The sequence below is a fragment of the Lineus longissimus genome, chromosome 6, assembly GCF_910592395.1.
Source record: "Lineus longissimus chromosome 6, tnLinLong1.2, whole genome shotgun sequence".
NCBI classification, from domain to species: domain Eukaryota; kingdom Metazoa; phylum Nemertea; class Pilidiophora; order Heteronemertea; family Lineidae; genus Lineus; species Lineus longissimus.
The window spans coordinates 18,951,953-18,976,259 of NC_088313.1; the positions used below are offsets into that span (position 1 = coordinate 18,951,953).

Genomic DNA, 24,307 nt, shown 5'->3' on the forward strand with positions numbered 1-24,307 from the left:
CAGGGTGAGCATTGAGGGTTAGACTAATAGTTCAATGAAAGAAACGCTACATCACCTGAGTTCCCAGTGAATTTACCTAGTTTGTAAGAACAAATAAAAATGTCAAAAGTTGAATACAAAATAAAAAGCATAAAACGATTCGGTACAAAATGAGTTTTGGTTCAAGCAAATCTTGCATGCTGGGTGTCAATGCAGTAATGGCTAAATGCATGATACCGATAGAAAGATTTGAGAATCTAATCTAGACTAGAGAATCCCATCTATCCTCGATGATGTGAAATAGCTTAATGTGCTTAGCAACATGAATGGGTGGAATGTTGCTCAAAAGGTAATGTTAGTACATCTTCCCAGTGAATTGTCCACTTACATCTTCCTAGTTATTGAATATTACATGTTGCCATAAAAAAAAAAAAAATGTTCACGTCACATTTTATAATTTTATTCGCAGAATCTTTCCTCACAATTTCAAGAGCCTCTATAACCAAACAGAAGTATTTATACCAGTCCATTCTGGCTACACCTTCTGACTGAATATATTACACTGTTGGTCCAATTTCGATCATCATTTTTACCAAGAATTAATACATTTGCTTTCACTAGAGTTGATAAGCCACAAATTAACTGCCAGTCATAATCATAAAGTATCGGAAAAAAAGGTTGGTTTAATAACCATGAACTGAAAGCCAGTCAAAGTGAAACATGAAATAGGCAAATCAGTCGAAGAGTAATGGCAATAATCAAATGGTTCATTACTCCAGGTTCAAAGCATTTGCATTTTTTTCAGGCATCCGTCTATTTTGTTTTATTGGTTAAAGGCATTTTCTTGACTTCGTCCAGGAGTAACATCATATATTTGGAGATGAGTTTTTTAAATGTCGTATACACCCAGCCACTATCAGGACTGGTACCACAGCCAGTTTACATGGTTAACGAGGATCGACAATGTGCAAATGGGAGTCCAAGAGCTATTTTAATGGATCACGCAATTTATAGATCAACGTGAACCTATTTCAAACGCAATTTCGGCTTTGCTAATGGAGATGAAATGCTTAAGATCCGGTTGATGAAAAAAAAAAGTTGGCCAAGCAGAGTACGAATGCAAAGGATAAATGTTTTCATTCAGAAATATAATTTTTATGATTTTATCTGTCTACATGTAATTGTGAATTTGTAGCCAATACCTTTGCTCAGTTTCAAAAATGCTTACTGGCTCACAGTGTGCTGAATAATTTTTCATCTTCACTGGGCGTACAATTTTGTAACAGCTATCCTTTTCGAGATGATCCAAGATGAACGTACAAAGTATACACCATCTTTATACCTTACCTCTGACTGCTGAGAGTGCCAAAAATCTAAACACGGACCACAAAACAGGGTACAAAAAACTAACATACACCTATTGCCATATTTCAATATCAATGTTCGTCCTTTGAATGAGACATGGAGACGCCTTTAAGAAAAAACGCGGAGAAATATGGACTGTTCAACTCAGAGTTTATTCATAAAAACACAATGGCCTTATAATTCACTCTGAAAAATGGCACTGAAAGATTATGATAAAGCCAAATGCCTAAAAACTCTTTCCAATACAAAGACAGCTGTTGTGTTGCCATGGATGCCTCTTTGAACAGAAATGGCCATGCACCACGGCAACTTCCAGGGATTAGAACTGATATGAAAAGAAATCCAAGCCAGATCAACCCGGGAGGACTGATATTTAATACCAAGCTAGTATCTGAGAATCATTCGCCTTGAACTTCCACCAATATTTCAGCCACCAAGGAGGAAGCACATCAAGGTCCTGGTGTGGCTAGTCTAGAAGCAGTGAAACCAGGTATTACCAGCATCTAAATGTAGGTACATGTAAAGGAATTGACAAGAGATCACACATATCTTCAGTTTAGTTGAATAAGCTAGAAGTTGCAGAGAACGAGGTTTGAAGCGGTCAAACGTGATTTTTCTAATAAGATTTATGATGCCTATGAAGTTGAACAAAGTATAAATATAAATGAATTCATCGATAAATGGTGTCAGTTTTTTGATTGCTTTCTCAATAACATCCAATTTTAAAAGATGAATCAGAGAAGCTTTGATGAATGAGTCTATGTGGTTCATTTGACTGGTAAGTTAACTTCGGCAGTGGATACAAACATCACGAAAGGGACCTTAGAAAAAGATGTCTTTGGTAGAGGACTATTCAGGAAACATCGTAAAATGTTTTTTAAAATTCAAATGTAAGATTGGAGAAAAGGATCATGGGTACCCTGTAGATTTTATCTTTAAGCATGAGGTAGTAATAACACCTTTCACGGTACCGGTATATCAATTCACAGAGGAATGTGACCAGAGTGACAGAAGGTAGGCCTGTTTGGAACAATTATTTAGATAATAAGAAGAATGAAAACTCCGTCAAAACGCTCATCGAAACCTATAGGTCTATCAATTAGGGCAACATGCCTTGAGAGATTCAGACATACTGTGCTTGGTAACTAAACTTATAGTAACGTCCAAAGCAAATTCTTGATGTGATAGTCCAGTTGATATCGGGCTGATGGGCTATGTCTGGATATTCTAGTTGAACTGAGGCTGATGGACTTGTCTGGATAGTCCAGTTATTATGTAAGTAGTATTGACTATAGTGTTGACCACTGTCTTGAAGATTCGTTCCTTCGACAAAACATTGATGATGTCTGTGTAACTCCTTTTAAGCCAGAATTGCAGCGCACAGGTCGACACTGGTGGAAAGATTGAAATTGACCCATAATATCATGAGCACAGAGACACACCCGAGAGGGGAACAGACAATGAAGCCATTTAAACATTTTGACCACGCAACTAAAGGTATCTTTCCTAAAAGTGATAATATTATCAGTGATGCGGACTCCAACAGATTTTCATCATTTGTCATCTTTTCCTCTCTCAACAATTTGGAATCCTTTGTGCCACGCAATCAGACCGTCATTCTGTGGAGGAAACATATTGAAGTGAAACCGGTAATGAAATACGGCAACAGATCATGCTGATCACATATGATACGTACCTCCCTGCGGGAAAAATTGGGAATAAATTTCTTTGAATGTTTCCTCGTCCACTATCCCTGTAGGACATTCCTGAAACGACAGAGCAAGAAAAATGTAAGGGAAATAAATCGTTTTTTGATGCAATGTCATGTGGTAGAAGGGTAAAACGAATATGGGAGTTTGACTGGTTTAAGGTTAGGAAAGAACATTTTCGCAAATCACAAAATGTGATGGACAATGCTAGCTTATTTCTAGTTTTTCTGGTTCTTGAACCACCTGCTGCTACACCAGAAATGTATCATGGCATCTGCTTCATGACTCTCAATGGATATTTGAGATGCGAAAAACAACAATCTGCATTTAGCGGTGTTCAAACCCGGTGAGCATGTGTTGGAAATTGATAAAGGTTTGTTCAACAGCGAGCCCTCCTGAACCATGTCATCACATTCAAGCGTCACGAAATATCGACAACACAAAGAGAACGATTCGTGAGTGGGCGGTGTAGTATTGATCTCAACATCAACTCTTTTGTTCCCTTAGGAACTACTATATAACAGGTAGCGCTATGAAGGGGTGTAAGTTTGCTGATGCCAATAACATGCCAGGATGCAATCATAGGCAACGTTGCTTTAGTTTTAACAATAGCTGGATTGACAAACAGCTCTACATATGCGTTCCATGGTGCAGATAATGAAGAAACTATATCGACTTCAGTCGTCTCATCTCAAGACATCTGAACTCGAGTTCATACCAATAACACTTAAAGACAAGTCTCTGATTTTCCATCAAGTCTTAGAGATTTTATGGTATAGTAGCTGAAGTGATGAAGAATGAGCCACGAAAAATATCAAATTTGTAAAGTAGTGCTCCATGAAAATTGTGCAAGCTAAATTGCTAAACACGCGATAAATCAAAGACTGGTGTTACGCATTCTATAGAAGAACACAGCCACGAGATTAATTTGTCAAATTTCCACGCCACAAGATGCAGAAAGAAATGTTTCCCTCATTCATCAAGTAGGTTATGACATTTCATTGCGGAAAACATCATTCTACAATCAATTCAATGAAATATATTGATGGTCATAGTATGGTAGCACCTAATATGTTATGCGCTTGCCAGACCGGAATATTGTTTTTTTTCTGGATGGGTGTAGATGTTGGATTGCTTATGTTCCAGATCCATCAAATGCCCAAGGAGCGGAACGACCGCACATTGAGAGATGCTGAAGCAAGACCACTTGGATTAAAGTAATCTCCTGCAGCATTCTGGTTGTGACTTTGTCCTCATAAGGTTTGGGATGAATGGAAATTTAAACACTACACCAGGAAATGGTCTCCTCTTTCACTATGGCCAAATACATTTGCTCAAGGCCAATTGGCACCTAATAGTTTCGGCATGCAACAGACACTTTGATTGGTGATTACAGAGTAAGAATTTGTTTGCCTGCCACCATCATTCCCCCATCAGCCCACCAATCAGTCACAAGATGAACTGTCAATACATGCTGCCATTTTAAGTACCAGAGCCTAATGAAGTTCATATTGACTTGGTTACAATTATCAATAATATCCATTAAAATATTCCCTGTATCGGTACCAGTCAGATCAATAAAAGTTCTTTCCGAGTAGGAGAGTGTCGTGGTACTATAATCTATAAAACACAATACGCAATATTGGCACGGCGTAGGAAACTTTATGATACAGAAGTGCTCAGGGAAGGCACTGTTTTCCAGCAGGGGACAGACAATTTGATAGATATCAAATACAAACTAACTAAGTGACTGAGGTTCAGGGGGACTCCAGCGCCGTCAGAAACTTTAGAACCTTCTTAAAAACATGGATAGTCTCTATGGTCTTAAACGTTTACTGGAATATTGAGAATGAAGGGTATTGTGACCTCAGTTGCTAATTTTCAAGATGGGTTCTATGATCTTGTTCAATATGCACCATTCTCATTTAGCAAGTGCTCATATCAAGGAGAGCCAATCCTTTTTTGCATTAGGATGAGTCCTAAATCTACCGGCCACAATCATCCCCCACCTATGTCAGTATTGGAACAGTATAGAGCAAACACAAACAATATACCCACCATTGATATCAAACTAACCGGCAATATGCGTGTCCTCTTATCAGCAGCGGTGATTTTTATAGACAATCAACGTCATACTTCTCATTCCATTTGTTACGTTAGCGACAAGCCAGTTGCCTAGTTACTCGTACGTTAAAAGGCTTTATGGTCAAAACAACGGAAACCCCAGTGATATTCTTAGCGCTGTGATATATCTTATGAATGTCATGGGAAGGTGATAGGAATGAGATGATCACGACATGACTTAGCATTCTGGATGAATACATATGATGCTGGTCACTATGCCATCGTCAGGTTTTGCAGAATGCTGATCTAGATATGTCACGCAGTGCTGATCTGGTCTAGATATGGCAAGAAGTCCTGAAATGGTCTTTTGATATGTCACGTAGCACACTTTTGTCTGATTATTAAAACGAATCGGATGCAACACTTGTGACAATGGAAATCAATGTATTAAACGCCTTCACCAATAGTCTGTATTGCTTTTTCTTGTCACAAACAAATGGAAATAAACATTGCCTGCACAGTCAAAATATAATTTAAAGGCAACATTGCTTGAAACCCTGTCACCAGCCTGAGATGGTGAGGACCACTGTGGTTAATATTTGATTACACGAGCTCCTAAAGTACCCCTCCATTTACTTACCAATGCCAATAGCCTCTTAAATAATGCAACAAGTCTGCTCGACTCGCTCAACCTTATCTCCCAATCTCCACCGCTCAAAGTTAGTGCTTGATTACCATTCTTCTCATCTCCGTGCTACAGGATTGGGACCAATGACCAGAATGTGAATGATGTGGCTAACACGCCACTGTTTAAGCTAAAGAAAGGGCGGGAGTACTGTCATGGGGATGGCGCTGAATTGCGAGTGATTTAGGGCTTGATTGGACTGTTCAACTCAATTTGGGATTCGTCTTTGTCTGTCTGTCTCTGATGATTCGGTCAGAACCAGATAGATCGTGGTCTCAAAATATCAGATTGTGGACAATGTAATCAGTTTTGTGGCTTACATTTGTATCATAATGTAATGATGACGATTGTGACCAAGTGACCGGAATCTGTCTGTAACAGAATGGTAAGAACCTGTTGAAGCAGAACCTTTAAATCTTTTGTTATTGCCTCTCTTCTTTATACTTCTACCACCTTATCACTACGGAACTAGATACTATTTGCAAATTAGACCTGGTACTTATACTCGAACATCCACCAACAAGGTAATTTTACTTCCAGAAAAGTCATTGCGCAAGAAAAAAGATAGCTCTTGCATGGATAAGTGCTTTTTATCTATAATCTGCCTTGACCTGAAGTTTGGAAGACATTTCCGAATATGACCAGAAAGCTTGCGTAGTACGATTGACTAATGGCCGATTCTGAATAAGGCTTCAACCATGTAATGGTACATGGTTAGATGGTTTCATGCTTGTTTTATGGCATTTCGAACCTCCTTTATCATTGGTACTGACTGGATTTATTCCATGTCTCCAATAACCTGCCATTTTCTGTTTTATGATAGCAATTAGATGAGCCTCATTCAACAACAAATCAACTTTTGTCATCCTTTATAGCTGCAGAGAGATTTCTCACATTTTTTGTGTGTGACGGCTTGTGATTTAATGTGATGACCTGATAAACATTCATGGCTGCATGATCTTGATTGTTTAGCTGGTCTGCCAATATCCCAGCCAATGGCTAGCAAAGGCAACAGTAAAGTTTGTTTCTTTCAGAATGGGCCAGGGTCATGGCATCATCGGAAGATGCGAAGGCGAAGGTCCCTTGCGCGTTTGATAGCTTACACCATCATGTTGCAGTAAAGTTAGCTCGTAGTAAGTGAGCTAATTGTCTGGGTCTTTTCAGCAACTTGTCATATTTCCCCAGGGACTTCAATGACATTTTGACTTGCAGACATATAATCTTCTTACCCATTTCCTGCTAAATGCACTTAGAAGCTGGCCAGGGCACCCTCTCCGATTGATTGGTTACCCTGGCTTTATCGGAAACTGCTGAGGATGTTTAACCCAATCCAACTGACTAAACTACTTGAGCCAAACCTCCCTTAAAACTTGAAAAGTAATCTCCAAGTCAACAACTGTTTAGAAATACATGTCATTTCAATTCCATTAGATGTCTCCTAGGATTACTAATGAAATGTCTGTTGGCCTGTACCAGCTGGTCCCAAACACTATAACAAGACCCCCATTCCGATTAGTTCCAAAAGATCCAACTATTTCTCGAAGTTACTGCTTTCAGCAACGAGGTATTTAATTACAGTCAGTAATTGAATCCTTGAGTCTGCTGGGAAAGACAAAAACATTATAAGCTAATAAGAATTAGCTTACAATTACCTTCGAGAAAACCCAAATATAGCCAAGGGACATGTTCAGGAAGATGTTCAGAGTAATGTAAATTGTGGTGCAGCTCGGGAAAACACACAGTAACTGAATTGCACTAACATGTTTCAATCAGTAAGGGGATGATTTTGGCTAAATGAATTTCTTGTAACAGGTTCCTGTTCTACAATCAAGATAATGGTGGTATGTCAATTGCCTAATCATATTTTTTGCCTCACCAATTTATCTTTGACTGTTGTCTTGCTTTGCAATTGGGTCAGATCGATGACCTGACAAATGAGTCCAGCTATACATATATTACTTTTTTTCTAACGAAAACAGGATGGTCAGTTGAAAGCAGCGATATGGTGTCATCAGCAAAAGTCTTGTCAACAAAATCACTCTCTTCCATGAGGAAAAGAACCTTTTAGGTGCCATAGCTTGCTATCACAAAGAAGTATGCAAGAAATGAAGAAGTATGACCAAAGAAGTCTGACCCTGTGGCAGAGGGTGTCATCGACTCTGCTATAGTTAAGGTCCTCTGACCTTCCTAGTACGGGTGTACATACCTGCTTAAAGCCTCTGTACATAATCTGTAACTCTTTCTTGGAGAACTTGGTGTTGCGGCAGAGTTGCTCAAGCCCCTCCGGCTTGTACCGCACCACCTGCATCTCAAGATCATCGAGGTCATGATCTACAAAGAAAAAAGAGAAAAAAGACGTAAAACATACAATTCAGGTTTAAAGTTATTTAACTGCTACTTACAGTACCAGGTGAGTAATGTACATAAACATACACTAGAACCTCTCAACCTCTCAAGATAAGGTAAGAATGCTATCCTTAATAGCAAGGTGTCGTCATTATCGATGTCATTCTCAATGGATATGACCAATTTTGGACCAGATGCAGTGTTCTTAATACATGAGGTGTCCTTAATAGAGAGCTGTCTGCTGGGCAATGTTGTTGTGTAAGTCATACTAGGACATGATGACCATTGGCAGTAAATTAACAAATGTTGAAGAGAGATAAATACGGCAGCTGTCCAGTCCAAATATATTTATGGTCCAAGCGATACCGAAGTACCTTCCATCAACTGAGGTGGTAATGGTTATAACATTCATGAAGCCGAAATCACCGCAGTCTTTAGCTGGCTAATGGACACCAATGGCCAATCACTGGCCTGCAAGTAAAAGGATCGTAGACACATGATCGCCCCGCAGTCTGGAATAATCTGTCCATTTAACAGTCTGATATGATATAAGGCGTAACTCGATGGAGCAATAATGCAATCGTTTTACCATGAAATGACCTGTCTGAACTACGATGATCCTGAAGAGTCATTTACTGCCAAAATGTCTCCATACCAGCTTAATAATGGACCATTTAAACATTTGGCAACGTGAGATAAGCAAGCCATCGAAATAGAAAAGCTAGACTGTCGCAAAGTCAAGACTAAATCACTGACAACAAGCAGCACTTCGGGTAATCCTTAATCAATTATTTATGAATACAAACTGATAGTTTAAGGGTGGCGGTAGTAAATTTCTATTTCAAATGCCAGCATCTTATCTAGCCATGTCTAAAATCCCCTAACTTACAAGGAGGCCGGGACTTCTAGAGATCGTTGTGACCTAGTAGCCTTGAGGGAGCCTAGGGGATGCAGAATTTTGCACGTTCTATTGGCCAACACAACGGAACTAACCTCACATTTTGTATATAGAAAACCCTGACCTGAAAGCCACAAACTGGCTACAAGCAACTAAAAAACCAGAGGGGATAACAGTCTTTTGAGGACAAATGAATAGGGCAAAAATCACTGTCGAGATTTGAGACAGAACGGATTCAGGGGATTAGTTAGCAGTGAATTCCGTCATGATTCCGCCTAAATTGTCTATCAGGAATAAGGACCTGACAGGGCCTTACTTACTAACAACAAGACAAATGTAAAAGCAACCAAGTAAAACACAGAAGTAGTGTTAACATTAAGCAGTACTGAAAGTTTTCCCAAGTGTCCCTTTCCATTAGTTTAATGGTGTCAACAACATCCTTCCACATGTCATTAGTCCCCAGGTGCCCATTTCAAGCGTACATGGAGGGGAAATAATCAAACACCTGCATGAGATAGCCTGGACAAGCTTTCCGTATAGGGAATGGTAAGTTTGTTGTCCAAAGAATAGCAGAGGTAAGCTGACATGTTTCGTAAATATTCTCAGGTGCTATCGCGATCTTTCCTCCTCGCCTATTTCTTCATCCTTCTTTAACAATGATGACCATTTGTCACCATGCAGACCGATAATCAAGTCCATACTGCCCATTCCTGTATCTTTTTTAACACGGCAAAACTGACCAATGAAGCCAATCAGCTAATCCCTTTTCTTCTTCATCCCGACTTACGGTTGGCCACCAGAATGTTAATCATGCTTTCGTAGCAAAGAGGGTGACTGGTCATTTATCAGGCCAATCCAAAATCCAATATCATTCTTCCAACATGACCAGTTCTTCGTACACAACCATTTTATTCTCATCTCTGCCACCCTCATTCATTACTTTTTGCTCTAAATTGCTTCTTATCTACACTAAGGAGACACAGTGGTGATAGGTAGACAATAGAATACTCGGAGGCGCAGTATTAACCACAAAGATGTTACAAACTGATGATAGGCTTGGAAGGACCGGTCCAGGAAAGAGATGGGGTCACTCATTGTTCCTTTGAGAAACTGCCAAAGATAACCATGTCCCAGAAGGTACATGTATATAAAAACAGGTTGTTTCTTGAAAGAGTAAATAAGCTCTGGCATAAACAACGGAAGTTGCACTTTAAGAAGGAATGTTCCCATGACGGCTTTGCCTATTACAGCAAGATCAAATTCTCATCAATAACAAAAAAGAAGAAAACTCTCTTAAAATGCAACAATTCAAGAAACCAGAGTAGTTAACAATCACTACCTGTGTGGGCCTTTGAAAGGAAACTCCAAGGGCAGACATGAGGAAAAAATTAAAACCAAGAAAAAAAGTTGTCTTCGCATTGGTAAAAGTTCTACATTTTCTAGATACTTGTGGTATTTCTATAAGCTATAATGTCTGGTATGTCTGTTACAAGCTCTAGGTGATACCAGTAGGAAGACCAACGCAGAGTTGGGAACATTTCAGGTGCTGCTGTAAATTCTTTTCTAGTTGTAAACAAATAACAGGGAATTGGCAATTCCTTTATGCCAAACAACTCAAAAGAGAAAAGCCTCACTGGGAGTCAGCAAGGCAGCCTCCAATGACAGACAAGAGAGAAGGACACTGGCGGAAGCCTCTTGTATCATCTACAGACAGGAATTCAAGATGGCTGAAAATATCCAAATTGGCTGCCAGATAGCCTTGAATTGACTCTCTGGCAGTAACTTGTCCTCAGGAAGTAATTTCAGAGAAGACATAAGTAAAAAATGCCAAATTTGTCATTGAACGATATAGTTTTTGTTCACTAGAAGAAAACTGGCAATGCAAATTGAGAATGATAAAACGGAGTCTGAGTATTTACTCACCAGGCTCTGGTAATTACACCTGAGACTTACCAACGCTGGGAATTCGACCAACACGAATTATTACTAAACCAGGTGATGAACTTGAAGGTAAACAAGAAACTAGGGGAGAAAGAAACTAGCACATTGACTGTCACGGCGATGGTTTTTTTATTGAAGTTAAATATCCTCTGACTATATCAGCAGCAAACAGCGGTTCAGCTCTTTGATGTAGCTTAGCTTCGAAGTTTGATTGACGAAGTCAGATAAAGTGTAAATAGCCCATTCCAGCCTGAATATCTCATAAGGTTTCATCGCAGTGAAAAAGAAAACGTTTCATCCAGTACATTCTTACCTCAAATCTTGGATCATGACCCGAGAGTTTGAAGAAACCGACAGTCAAGCAAGAGGATCAGTAGTTGCTCCTCTGCATGTAATTAACCAAGACACTTTAAACCATTCACAGATTGAAAGTTAACGATACCGATATCTCCTAATTTTCTTCCTCATCAACCTATAGATTGGAATTGAGAACCTATCAACATCATCGACATCACTATTTGATGCCAAGGATGGATGAGACTGGAGGATTGTGGTTAATCACCATCTGATGCTAGGTTTATATACCACAGATTGACACCGGCTTCGTACATAACTAAAAGAAGATTACGAGCCAATTCCAATGGACTCACTGAGGTCCTGTTGACAGATATCATTCATATCGGTTTATATGTCTAAAGCAGAATAGGTGAGAATAATTTTGATGGGGGGGGGGGGTAGCAGCAAACAGGCGTACGGATACTTCAAGGTGATAATCTTTTAGAGAAACCTGGCTTCTATTTTATCGGTACGGTAGTGTAAAGGTTATTATCATAAGAACTAAAAGCCGTGATATTTAGAACTGTTCGTCACGCCCACATTAATTGCCGCTGGGGTGAGCATCAGTGGTTTCAGCACAACTGATATTGCTAAGTAACAGTTTGATTAGACTGTGCTGTCATGGTAACAAACATGGAAGAATAGGCCAAGAGAAATCTAAGAAATAATGCATTTCTTGCTCAATTCTTCTAAAAGGTCGTTGTTGGTTTTGTGTTTGCTTAACTGATTACCAACAGATGACATTATACATCAAACGATGATACACTGAGAATGTCAACATGTCTCTCATCCTAGTTGTCAGCCACAATTAAGAATTGAGGAATAAGCGGGTCTCTTTACTAAAACGTTAGGAGCATGTTGCTAAGACCAAAGAATCTTCAGGCCTCGAAAAAGGTCTCTGGAACTAGGATCAATTCTACAGAGCGGTATCATAAAGTTTCCTGGGCCAATCTAGGACAGCTTTATGCTTACATACACAACAAGTCAATTTAAGATTTACTTTCATTACCATAACCGAAAACTCAGAGGAAGATACTTAAACACAGCCATAGGGTGTGTGATAGAGAATTTGAGAATTTTGACAGATGAACCAACAACAGCAAAAAAAGTGAAAAACATACTGTCGCCATGACCAGGGGTTCCTCCATCCTCTGAAATGTTGTCAGTGACGACGCGAAGCTGTGCACATAGCATGTAAAGTGCCATGATTATCCAACGAAATATACTCTTCAGTTGCTGGCAAAATGATTACTTAAGAAAACCACACAACCACGTCCCACAAAGAGAAACTTAAAGAAGAGTGAGTGAATTCTGGCGACACAGTACAGTATTACCCTGGAAGCATTTCAACTACGCCAACGTTATTAATCAAATGAAAGATAACACATGAGGCGGCAATTCCAAAGCAACGCAAACACATCAAGGCGCCAAGTTACATCACGAAATTAGCATGGCTCTACCACATAGTGGCTCATTCCGCAATTCTGTTGCTGGTTCAGTTTAAGTTTTCCAAAACAACATATGACGCTCTCTAGGAAACAGTATGTTTTTTAAATCAGCTTAACTTGGAATCAAATCTAGTTGACAGCCTTTGCAATCCTCCTGAGAGATCTTCCGTCATCAAAGCCCTGGGAAAAGGTCACAAGTAGAAATACTTCCTTTTGCGTTGATAAGATTGGTTTGACATTTTTGGTGACGCGTGCAGAGATAGAGATATGAATGGAAGAATGATGTCCCTCTTTCATAAAAAATCAAAGGGTGGTGAAATATGAATGAACAATATTGAAATTCTGGCCGCCATTCAGACTTGGGGTATGCAAAGGCATGGTTTTTGGTGTTGTTGTTTTGAGATGAATGAAAACTTGCCCACATTTACAATGCAATATGATGTAGCGTTATGAATGAATTGTTCCCTACAGACCCTAGACGTTAATCCCCTGTATTAAACATGAATTTGATAATATTGTGTTACTGCAAATGTAAAGGGTATGACTTGGCATCCATTTAGGATCAGAGGTGGCCATTTTGGATTTAAGGAGAAATTTGGGGTGGCCGAGACATTCCATCATCGGTAGCTATCAATAACAAATACAGCAGAAGTTGGAATGAAGTGACGATGACCCCATTTACGCCCACTGCCAATCAACATTACTTTTCATGGTTTGCTTTCCCATTGATTGATCCATTCAATGACATAGTTGATAAGCTGGCATCGAGTAACGGCTGCACGGAAATGACACAGAGAAGACCGGCCGCACGCAAAGGAATAATTTGAATTAATATTCCAACGGCTTCTTGCATTTCTGACATTTTTAATGACAGATTATGAGATGGTTTATATACATCAGTTGCATATATACATCAGCTCCCCTTTCATTAGTTTTCTAATAGTCTGTTGATCTATTATATCACCAACAAGCAAACAAAAAACTGATTACTACAAAATAATCAGATTAGTGACAATCACAACATCCATATGCGTACGGTCCACATTAAGTGAGACATTCCGTCCATATTGTTGGCGCATATCAAGATGGCCGCAGCACAGACGACTGGCAATTACTAAACACATACAGGACCAAACTTCAATAGTTTTCTCTAACAACAAACAGCGGTAACCATGGAGATAAATGCTTAGCAAAAATGAGGATAAAAGTGTATAGGTTTGTGGAGGTTCTTTAGCGCTCGATAGCAATTAGCTGTGATCTGTGGGTAATTTTAGTTCTGATCAAACGATAGCTAATCAATGCTTGGATTGGTACAAAAATATGAAAGGTAAGAATAACAGTCACTAATAGGGAACCAGTGTCACTGAAATCAATTATCAGTCCGCGCTATTCAATTCACTATTCATCTTGTTATGAGAATACTTGCAGCTGCATAGCTGACGATACAATGTAAATACCAGGATTGCTCTCGCAGAAATAAAATCGCTCACCAATTGATGTTGCCATACATTGTAGGCCTACAAAAAAAAATATGTTCAAGAAATAAACAGTCCCCATTCCACAGGTAATATGATCCTCTTTCAGATGTCAGTCCTGACAATAGACCTCTTTCTCATCATGGATCCAACTCACCAGACAGGCCCTATCTTCCCTCATTATGCGCCTCGTTCTCTGTCACCATGGTAAACGTTTTCACTTCATCATAATATCTTCTAATTCTATGTAAGCCGCTCTGATCACCATGGCAACTCTGATAAACAGACATTAGGCGACATCTCACAAAATTAATCAACCTTTAATATCTGCAATATGAACATGGGGAATCAGCAACAAAGCGCCGATTTTTTTTAGTTGAAGGTGAACATTTGTAACTGTTCATATGAAGTTCATTCAGGACGTGTTGACTATATCACGTTTTGCCTCTGTAAATTGCTATCCAATATGATATATGATAAATGTAACTGGCACTTAGGCTAAGTTAACACGAGAGAATAAAAAGAGGGAAACCATGGGGCCATCACGGGTATTGATCTAATTTGGTTCCAAGTTCATGGCTCAGCAATTGTAACTGACCACAAAGCATGTGAAAGCAGCAAAACCAACCATGATAAACTACTGCAGTGGACCTTTATTCTGAACTGATCATTAGCTTGACAGTATTGATACCTGAAATAACAGATCGATGGAGTATAATAACTTCCCATCCATAATGCAGGACATCTGATTAGCTGGCGACAATGGCTTTATGAGTGGTTGATTATTATAGGTGATGATGTGTGAATAATGTTATGTCTACCCTGGAGGACAAACAGTCTTAAAGTTAATGCTGAGTGCAAAGGCGGACAGTGCACAGATGCAAGAAGTTATAGAGAATCGACACTGCCTATGATATTTACTACAGCATTATTTGAGCTAAGGATCGCGGTAAACTGCAAATGTTCAGGTGGTGCGGATCAACAATTTTCATTCTCATTCCAAGCCCCCCATTCCAATAGACGAATTCGAAGAACCCCAAAACATATCAAATGCGCACACTCAGAATACGTCTGAAGGCCTAGGCCGAGTTCGGACAACGCCAAAAACTTCTTCGAATTCGTCTATTCCATAAATAATATTGGATTATAAATAAGTCATCATGTACGCAGCCAAACAGATGACACCGTCAATGCCTTTCTAATATCAATTATTGTCAATAAATCACAATAATTCATAATTTGAACAGGTGTCCTTCTTTTGATTTCAAATATTCCATGGTTTCTGAGCAATATTTGTATTTTCTGTCCAGAATGAATAGATTATTGAATCCAGACTGAATGGACATTGATCAATTACACTATGTGTTGTGTCACCTTCTGTTGCCGGCCATATGTTGCCTGTAGCTTATTCGATATCATTCAATACCATGGACCAATGTGCAAAACGGGTTGTGTGTCCAGCTGAGCCAATTTATTCGATTGTTGGTCAATGCACTTGACTCCCAGAGGCGTCATCGGCAGAAGACAGAGGCACCCATAATCCTCAACATTTATAATCTGGCCTTCAAAAAACTCTTGACTTTCTCTGTTTTTCTTCCCAGCAAGATAGAGAAAAGTAAAGATTGTGAACAGCCAAATTTCTGCAAATTTCATGACTAATCACTGTAGAGTTTTTTTTTGGAAAATCCTGCGATATGTCATATATAATAATACTCTTTCCTTCTAATACAATGGAAATAGTACAATCTAATACATTTCTCTACAAACTCCTAATTAACCTGAACACTGGACCCAACAGCTGACGACCAAGATCAATACCCCCCAAGGAGATACCATAATAGTGGAAGTTTGGACAAAAAACCAGCATGGAGAGGTTTTCTTTGTGATTGACGGGCTTTTCATGAAGATATCCAATGCAGGATGAAAATTGCACATACAGGTTTGATCAATGCTTAACTGATTTGGATGGAGCAACATATGAATATGGCTGAGTCAGTGTTAGACCTACTCATAAAAGACATCGCTTGCTTCATCATCATCATCATCATCATCATCATCATCATCATCATCATCATCATCATCATCATCATCATCATCTTTATAGCATAAAGGTTCATGAGATCGAGCCACTCAAGTCTAAGATTTGACCTTGCCATCAGAGCGTGACCTTGTCTTGGCTTTCCACTCATACTTTTCATCCCCCTCTCACTAATAAGCCAAACAGCAATGAAATCAACACATTTTCTTTCAAGATGCATTTTCCCAGGCATTGTTTGTGTTATTTATGGCAAACCTTGGGGCGAGTGAAAAATCAATGCGAAATCAACGATTTCTGGTAAATGGAATATTATTGAATAGATCAAAGCATCAAGGGGTTGCTCATATAATTGTGCACTTTGATTAGCTTTTTAGTATCATTATCATAAGGCCCGCTGAGAGCAAAGGAACAGAATCTAGTTAGTTAATGAATCATCTGACTCTCTGTACTGACGACATAGCTACACAAAGATTCAGCTCAGTATGAGCAGTACAAAATGTTTCAGGCCATTTGACGAAGAGTCAGCAAAGTTGTCCTTTTTTCACACCGGTTACAAGTTTGCCACATGTCATCATTAGGTGGGCTTATCACTCTGTACAAAACCAGATGGTATTTATTGTAAATGAGATTGATGGGATCCCTATCCTCAAACAACGTTGCCTGTTTGTTGCCAACTCCCTGGCCCCTCTGCCAAAGGTCTTGTGCGACTCAAACGGAAACTGTTTGTGTTGACTTCAGGGACACAACATGCCATGCTTTGATTAGGACCACTTTGTATCGGCGCTACCGACGTCGTGCATGTTGCATATAAAACACCTCGTTGTTTTATATTGGTTTTGATCATCAGTAGTATTTGATAGTGAGGGCTGAAGCTGCCGGTTATTAGTGCTCAAAGCTTTTGATACGGTTTAGTTTGCACCCCAAACATCAACGTCCTTATTTCTCTTCTTCCTTTGGTCATATGCCCAGAAAGGCAGGCGGGGAACAGGTGAAGTGTTTTGGCAAGAACAAAAGGAAAGGGAAGACTTGGAGCCACAATTTAGACATTCGGTATCAGCTGAGTCTAGGTATTAACCCACCAGTCACGACACAAAATAGTACACCATTTATAATAGCATCCTTCTTGCCAACAATGACATCAGGCCACCATGTTACCATTTCTCAGAATATAAGCGAGATTGGTTGCCATGGAGCCAACCAAGCCTGCATCGCCCATATAAGGACAGGAGATTACTTCATCAATGACATTTACAGGGAAAGAAAAAAGACAAGCTCAAAGATTTCCATAGAAAAGCTATCTTGGTGAACAGAATGGGATTGTGTTGGCATGACATAATGGAAAACTCTCCAAGGTCAAAATCAAACCCCTCCACGATGTGTTCATACATGACACAATTGAATGTTTTCATACATTGAGTTTTTTGAGCCGATTTCAAAAATTCAAATGTTCAAAAAGGACCCGAGACATAGATCTGTTCTATTTCTGCTCTCAAATTAAAACCTTTTCAGGTGGCAAACAATGAAAATCTCCCAAAGGTCGGAATTGTCAAATCCCAGATATCTCTGTCTTTGCGAGGGAGTATAAAGGGACCTAGATGTAACCTACTGATGAAGCAAACTGAGGTTCAATTGAGCGTCCAAAGTAAATGACACCTAATGATTGTTTCAGTGGTGACCTACCTGGCATGAACATCTTTTCAGTGACCCCTCCCATTCTATATCAGCAGTAGACACCCAGCACGGATTCCGGTGAAAAAACTGGCAAAAACGGATGTAAGGCAGTTGGGTTATAAACCCTTGAACGTCAGAGTTTATCCCATAAGAATAAACGAGCAGCACCAACGATAATCCAGCAGGTTAAGTGAAATTAAAATGTTATCATCGTCATCCACAGCTTTTCATAATCATCCTTTGACTAATCTTGGATGCCAATTTAGATCTTGCCCTACGGTTTTATTGCAAAAGACCAATATCTATTCCTGGCTTTGATCCATGTATTGACGATATCGTGTCTAAATCTCAGAGTATTACCTCATCCAATATTATCTTTATCCGAATGCCAATTGTTAACGGATCAAAAGTGTTGTCATCCTTTTGTGATCAAACTATTTTTATCACACTTGTATTAATTTTCCGAAGTTTTGTGAGATTTCACGATATTGTTCTCATTTTTTCCCATGCCAATTACTAATAGCTTCTACAATTTTATCACTTAGCGATTATCCTATTTTTGTGACACAGCAGTGATTTTCATGTAATCTGATGTAATGGAAAAAGTTCAAATTGCGCGTATCTGCTGCCAGTATATTAAGTTGTCGAGAGATTTGAATAGCGTTGTCATGTGAACACCACGTGTTTATAATCAATTTTTATCATAATTTCCTGAAAACACCATTCTGAAGATAGATAAACACCGCATCCTAATTCCTTAAAAATCTGTCTAAGTACGAATGGACGTCAGTTAGGTGAAGATGTCACCTTATCCTTCATGAACAGTGTGAACTCTAAAGTATTGAAACACAGCCACTGAAGTGAACACGATGGTGATCTAGCCACTACTATTGAGAAACACCTTAACACGGAATCAACAAGTCACGTTGAGTGTTTCGAAAATCACCTGTTCGCCATTCAGACCAAAGTGAACGCTTATCGAAGGATTCTCCTCATTTCAGGTCGTGGTATCCTTGAAAAAAAACAGCTGGTTCATAACAGATAGATTCATTGGTTATCTGGAGGCTTCTGATGGGGAACCTGTAGACACATCAACAGCTTGAACGCCGCTTCAAACCATCAATGTGGATGGATAATCGATATCAGTTAGGTGGGGCTCCCGAGGAGAGAGTCGTGGGCAGGTGGAAGATCCAAAGGTAAGCTGACACAAACAGAGCAAGAATATCCCTAACACAAATCCCGTTTAATGCCGACAACACACGAATATCAATCGTTTTCCAATCATTTCCACTTTACTTCATGCGTTACTAGAGCCCATCATTTCGTCTCCGCCGATCCCCGTGTTGCCATGGGAATGCCAAGCTTGACAAACTATTGGTTGAGGACTTGGTGTACATGGTAGGGCACAGTCAAGGCTTGGGGATAGGAATAATATGAATAATAAGAAAGTGTCTATGGTCAACACGGGTGTGGTTGTGTGGTATGAACACCATCCTACTATTTAGGTCTCAGAAGAATTGTCTCCAATGGGTAATGACCAGTTGCCGCGCTCATCCCGGAATTGGCCAATAGCAGTACGGATGGAAACTCTCAAATATGGATGGTGCGCATATGGACGGCGTGATTTTTCACTTTTCTAACAAAACTTTCAAAAGCAATTCCATCAGGTGAAACTACTTCAAAAGAGGACGAGATCATTCCATTTCTGCCGTCAATTAAACCTTTACAAGAAAAAATGGAAATGTCACCTCCCCGAGTGTTACATACAACCGTAGTAATTTATTTTCTTCGTGTTGTCTTTGGTATCTTCTCAAGGTCTTTGATTGGCCGAATAAGGGCAGAATATATGCCACACGATATCACAACAACAAGCCATATGGGGGTGGCTTTGTCATATGGGATTTACCCTTTAGCTCAGTCTTTCATGTCCTACTCAAGGTTGATATCTCGGGTAACTCAAAATCACAACAACAACCAACTCTTCATGCTCAACGTATTGTACGGAAGCCTTTGATGTATGAGGGAAAAGCCTGAGAACCTAAAGAGACCCCTGACTGACATTGCAAGGTCTGTACTAGAACTATCACGTCAACAAGGCTGAAATTGAACGTAGATGCCAAATAATTTCACCACCAGATGCGCAACATCGTTAAGCCATTAACGTTCTTCTTCGGCGTTCTCGATATCAAATGGACAGTCTTCTGTTTCGGTGTCAAATGCTGTCATCAGTCTCGATTCGTTATGTACACAACTCCTCTCTCACGACCATTAGTACTGGACATTCAAGATGTACTTAACAGTCATTGGTCCTCCATTTCCAAACTTGCGGTGGTGCTGGTGTTTAAACCTACACTGGCCAATTCGGAAGCTGAATATGATGAACGCCGACTAGTATGATAAAATATCTCATCACATAATCTCTTTCCTTGCAGCACAGCAATGATAAGGATGATGCATTGATGGGAAGCTCTCCATTACAGCGATGGTCACTTTGCTCAATGATCCTTCCTTGGCCATAAAATGGCAAAGAGTTGAAGTGTCTTTCACTTATCAAAGATAAAGGAGGTATATAAAGCTACCGGTTGCCGCAGTGGGGATATCATTCAAGAGATCCAGGTTACTACAATCAATGATGTGATATAAACCTGCACAAAATGACACGGTGGGATATTGATGGAGAATGGAGTCACCACAAACTGGGCAATGTCACTATTGATTGACTAGAGTGGAACTGGAAGCTATCAAAACGTTCTTTACAAGTAAATATTAGTCTTAAGGAGAGTCGATCCGGGGCCTGTCTGTGTTTGGTTCACAGAAATGGTCCGGATGCATCTGGACAAGATGGCAATAGAACCAGCTAAATCGATGGTCCACCCGGACAAGTCCACTTCAGTACCGATTAGTTTCTGTTTGCAGGAGGAAGACCACATTCAGAATCAATTGGATCGCATCGGGGTTTTTTTCACGTGTAAGATACCAACTGCGGTTGACTTGCAAACTCATTTACCTTTACTTTTTATTAAGACATTCAAATGCAATCGATTTTGTTTTGCAGGATACCTGATATAACATAAACAAACATCATAGATTTGATTAACTGATGCCTTGTTGTATCTCATGCTTACTTAGCATCAATGATATGATCAACAACAGACAGAAATCGATAAGATCAATCACAGGTTTCAGATGAAAATATGTACTGGGTGTTGCACAAAGATATGACACTTTTGACTTTTATGATCTGCTGATAGTTTGAAGGTTTTGTCTTTTAACTTTGGAAACATTATTAGAAGTCAAAAGTGGCAAAATATATTCTGAAATAACCAGTACTATCAACAACAGATAGAAATCAATAGAATCAATCACGCGGTTCTGATGACAAACATCTATAAATAAATCACATCAATTATAGAGAGAACTACAGTAACATTACTTTGATTTTCCATTAACTGATGAAAGAACATAGTGTGTGGGAATCATTACCAAAATAGATAGATTTTCTTGGTTGACTCAATTAAGCTAAGAAAAAGTATTGTCCAGAAAATTTTTGAAATAAAATCCATACAGAAATTACTTGTAGTGCAGTGAAGCCTTCATCAAGTATCTTATTTTCCTAAAGAAATTAAAGCGATTGCTGTATTTTGTTTGGCACACACCATAGTTAGGATAGCAAAGATTGGTCACCTTGTCAATTGGTCACCTACACAATCTAGTGATAGATATAGATAAATGATAAAGTTCGTGTCCCAAATCCACATCAATAACACTGACGACAGCCATACTAAGCTAAATCCTACAGCATGCATGCAAAGATAGTAAACAGCAGGACTTTAACACGAACTATTTACCAAAACAATCAATTCATTATCAAAATAAACAAATTAATAACTTATTTTTTTACATGTACAACTGTAGAGAACATCTTATTAGTGGACATGGAATTACTTAAGCATGTCTTTATGAACTTAGAAAGAAAAACACAAGTTTAAAAAAAATCAGATTGCCCAAGTTTTAAACAACTTTAAATCCAATCTCAAGGGCAAATTACCCTCACCCACTTTCACCCAATTTAGTCATAACCATACAAATCTTGACAGTAGAGAGCGACCTCAAAGCTACTTGTCATGCAGGACAGCAAGATGCAACTTCGGGGTGAACACATCTATCAAACAGTGCAGGAGGGACTGTGAGAGATGTATAGGTGGTGCAGAATACCCCCCCTCCGCCTGGACCCTTCCGTTGATGGGCACCCCATCAGGTCGTGGTGCATGATGGTTTGAATAACTTGAATAATGTTGATATTTCTCCCAGACTGCTTTAGTCGCATAGTATATAAATCACAACAACACTGTACTTGAACATTAACAGGTGAAAGAATACATCTAGTGTCTAAATTCATGCTTTCTCACTTGTGGCTGAGTTTCTAAACAAAACGATGTAATTTGAAATAGAACGTTAAAAAGTTTTGAAAATCAAGATAGCTACCTTCTTCAACAAAGCGTAAAATAGAGGGAGAGAGAGCACATTAGGTACATACAGTGTTAATGGGTTTTATTTACATTTAGGATCACACTGTGGAAACAGCAGCAACCTCTCCAAGGATATCCCACCCCTCCGAGTGAACGTTAACCAAGGTCAAGGTCAAGCACCTCTTCGAGTGAATCAAGCCTCAGGCTCAAGGCCATCTGAAGACCGGGCACTGGTATTGACCATATCGCCACATTACTGCTTCCTCACTCTGGAGAGGCTATGTCATGGTATCCAAGGAGCCATGAATGTTCAGGTCTTTATACCGATGTTGCATCTCAAACAAGTTGTCCACATGGAAGAAAAAGCATACATCTCAACTGTTTTTGTTTAAACACTGAATGCAGACATGCAATATTGGAACATGGCTCCTCAGGTGTCCTGGCATAGCCTCGCGACAGTGAGGAATCTGTAAGTAGGACAGTTCACACAAGGGCCTTTTTCGAGGTGGTCTTCAGTCTGGAGCTGGACTCACTAGGAGGGGTGGTTGCCCTTTAGTCGGAGAGATGGGAGATTATCGGAGGTTGCTTTATATTCCACCAGAGGATGAACAAATAATTGTTTTGGTTATGAAATGTCCAGTGTTGTCATACGTCTGCTAAAGGGTGTTCGGCGCCATCTACAATAAAACATAGCATGATTGGGAGAAAAATATTTTCGGGTACAAAAGGCAAAGCAACACCGGTAGTTAGAAGCTACTTCAGACTGAAATGGCCGAAAACTTCCTTAAACAGAATTTGAAAATGTTCGGTCAACGGTGCTGCCACTGAGGATATCAGTGTGGCTCTCCACCAGAAATTGTCTGCAAGAAAGCATAAATATAGGTAGAGCAGCATCAACAGCCAAAACAGACAAATGTCCACATCAATCAGAAAAAAGAGGCTCACACCCCAACTGAGACCTATTGTTCGTGAAGCGTAGTTTGCATCTGACAGAAAACGTTTCATGGTTGGAATAGTTGAACACAGAATGGCCGCCACTCGCACCGACGATATCACTCACAGTCAGATGCTTAACTTATCTGTCACTATGGTAACCATAAAGTGAAGGTAATGGCTCAAGACTCTGACAGGTGGTTATCGCTGATGAGGCTGGTGATGTAGTCTGGTGTTGATTTTAAGAACTAATAATGGATGATTGGCAGGGACGTCTAGCGGGGAACGAAAAGACGTACATGCGAAGCACAACACACAGAACCCCAATTAAGCATTTACCCAGAACATCCCAGTACCAATGCTCATCATAAAGATCTGACTCAAACTCAGATATCAACTTAACTGAAGACAATGGACCTCTTGTCTCGAGAAATCCAGCCGAAACTGGAAGTAGGCTTTGACATAATTGTGATTATGCAAATTTGAGGAAGAATGTAACCAACTGCAATGCTTTCATTCACGTATTTCTTGTCTAAATGAAGGCGTCTGAGGCAATAGGCCCCGAAACCAAAACAGGCAACCATCAAAAGGTTTATTGAAGCAGCTGAACTTTCCAAGGTCCCCCCCCCGAAACATAGATGACATGAAAGATTGCAACACACCACATGGCAACCCACTATTCATCCCCCGAAACATAGATGACATGAAAGATTGCAACACACCACTTGGCAACCAACTATTCATCCCCCGAAACATAGATGACATGAAAGATTGCAACACACCACTTGGCAACCCACTATTCATCCCCCGAAACATAGATGACATGAAAGATTGCAACACACCACTTGGCAACCCACTATTCATCCCCCGAAACATAGATGACATGAAAGATTGCAACACACCACATGGCAACCCACTATTCATCCCCCGAAACATAGATGACATGAAAG

The 24,307-nt window shown here is 39.6% G+C and overlaps 1 protein-coding gene across 20 annotated transcripts in view; it reads right to left on the bottom strand.

Annotated features, from left to right (window-relative positions):
• LOC135489069 (Kv channel-interacting protein 1-like) overlaps positions 1 to 24,307 on the bottom strand; it is a 180,506-nt gene that overhangs the window by 23,680 nt on the left and 132,519 nt on the right. For 16 of the 20 annotated variants that reach the window (XM_064774194.1, XM_064774191.1, XM_064774193.1 and 13 more), the window contains 3 exons: positions 8,009 to 8,133; positions 3,041 to 3,110; positions 56 to 76 (listed from right to left, as the gene is read on the bottom strand). In XM_064774194.1, the coding sequence (XP_064630264.1) occupies positions 56 to 76; positions 3,041 to 3,110; positions 8,009 to 8,133 (216 nt within the window). Of the gene's footprint in view, positions 1 to 55; positions 77 to 3,040; positions 3,111 to 8,008; positions 8,134 to 17,964; positions 18,943 to 24,307 lie in introns of those variants that run through there. The other 4 variants (XM_064774192.1, XM_064774196.1, XM_064774201.1 and 1 more) reach the window with 2 other exon arrangements.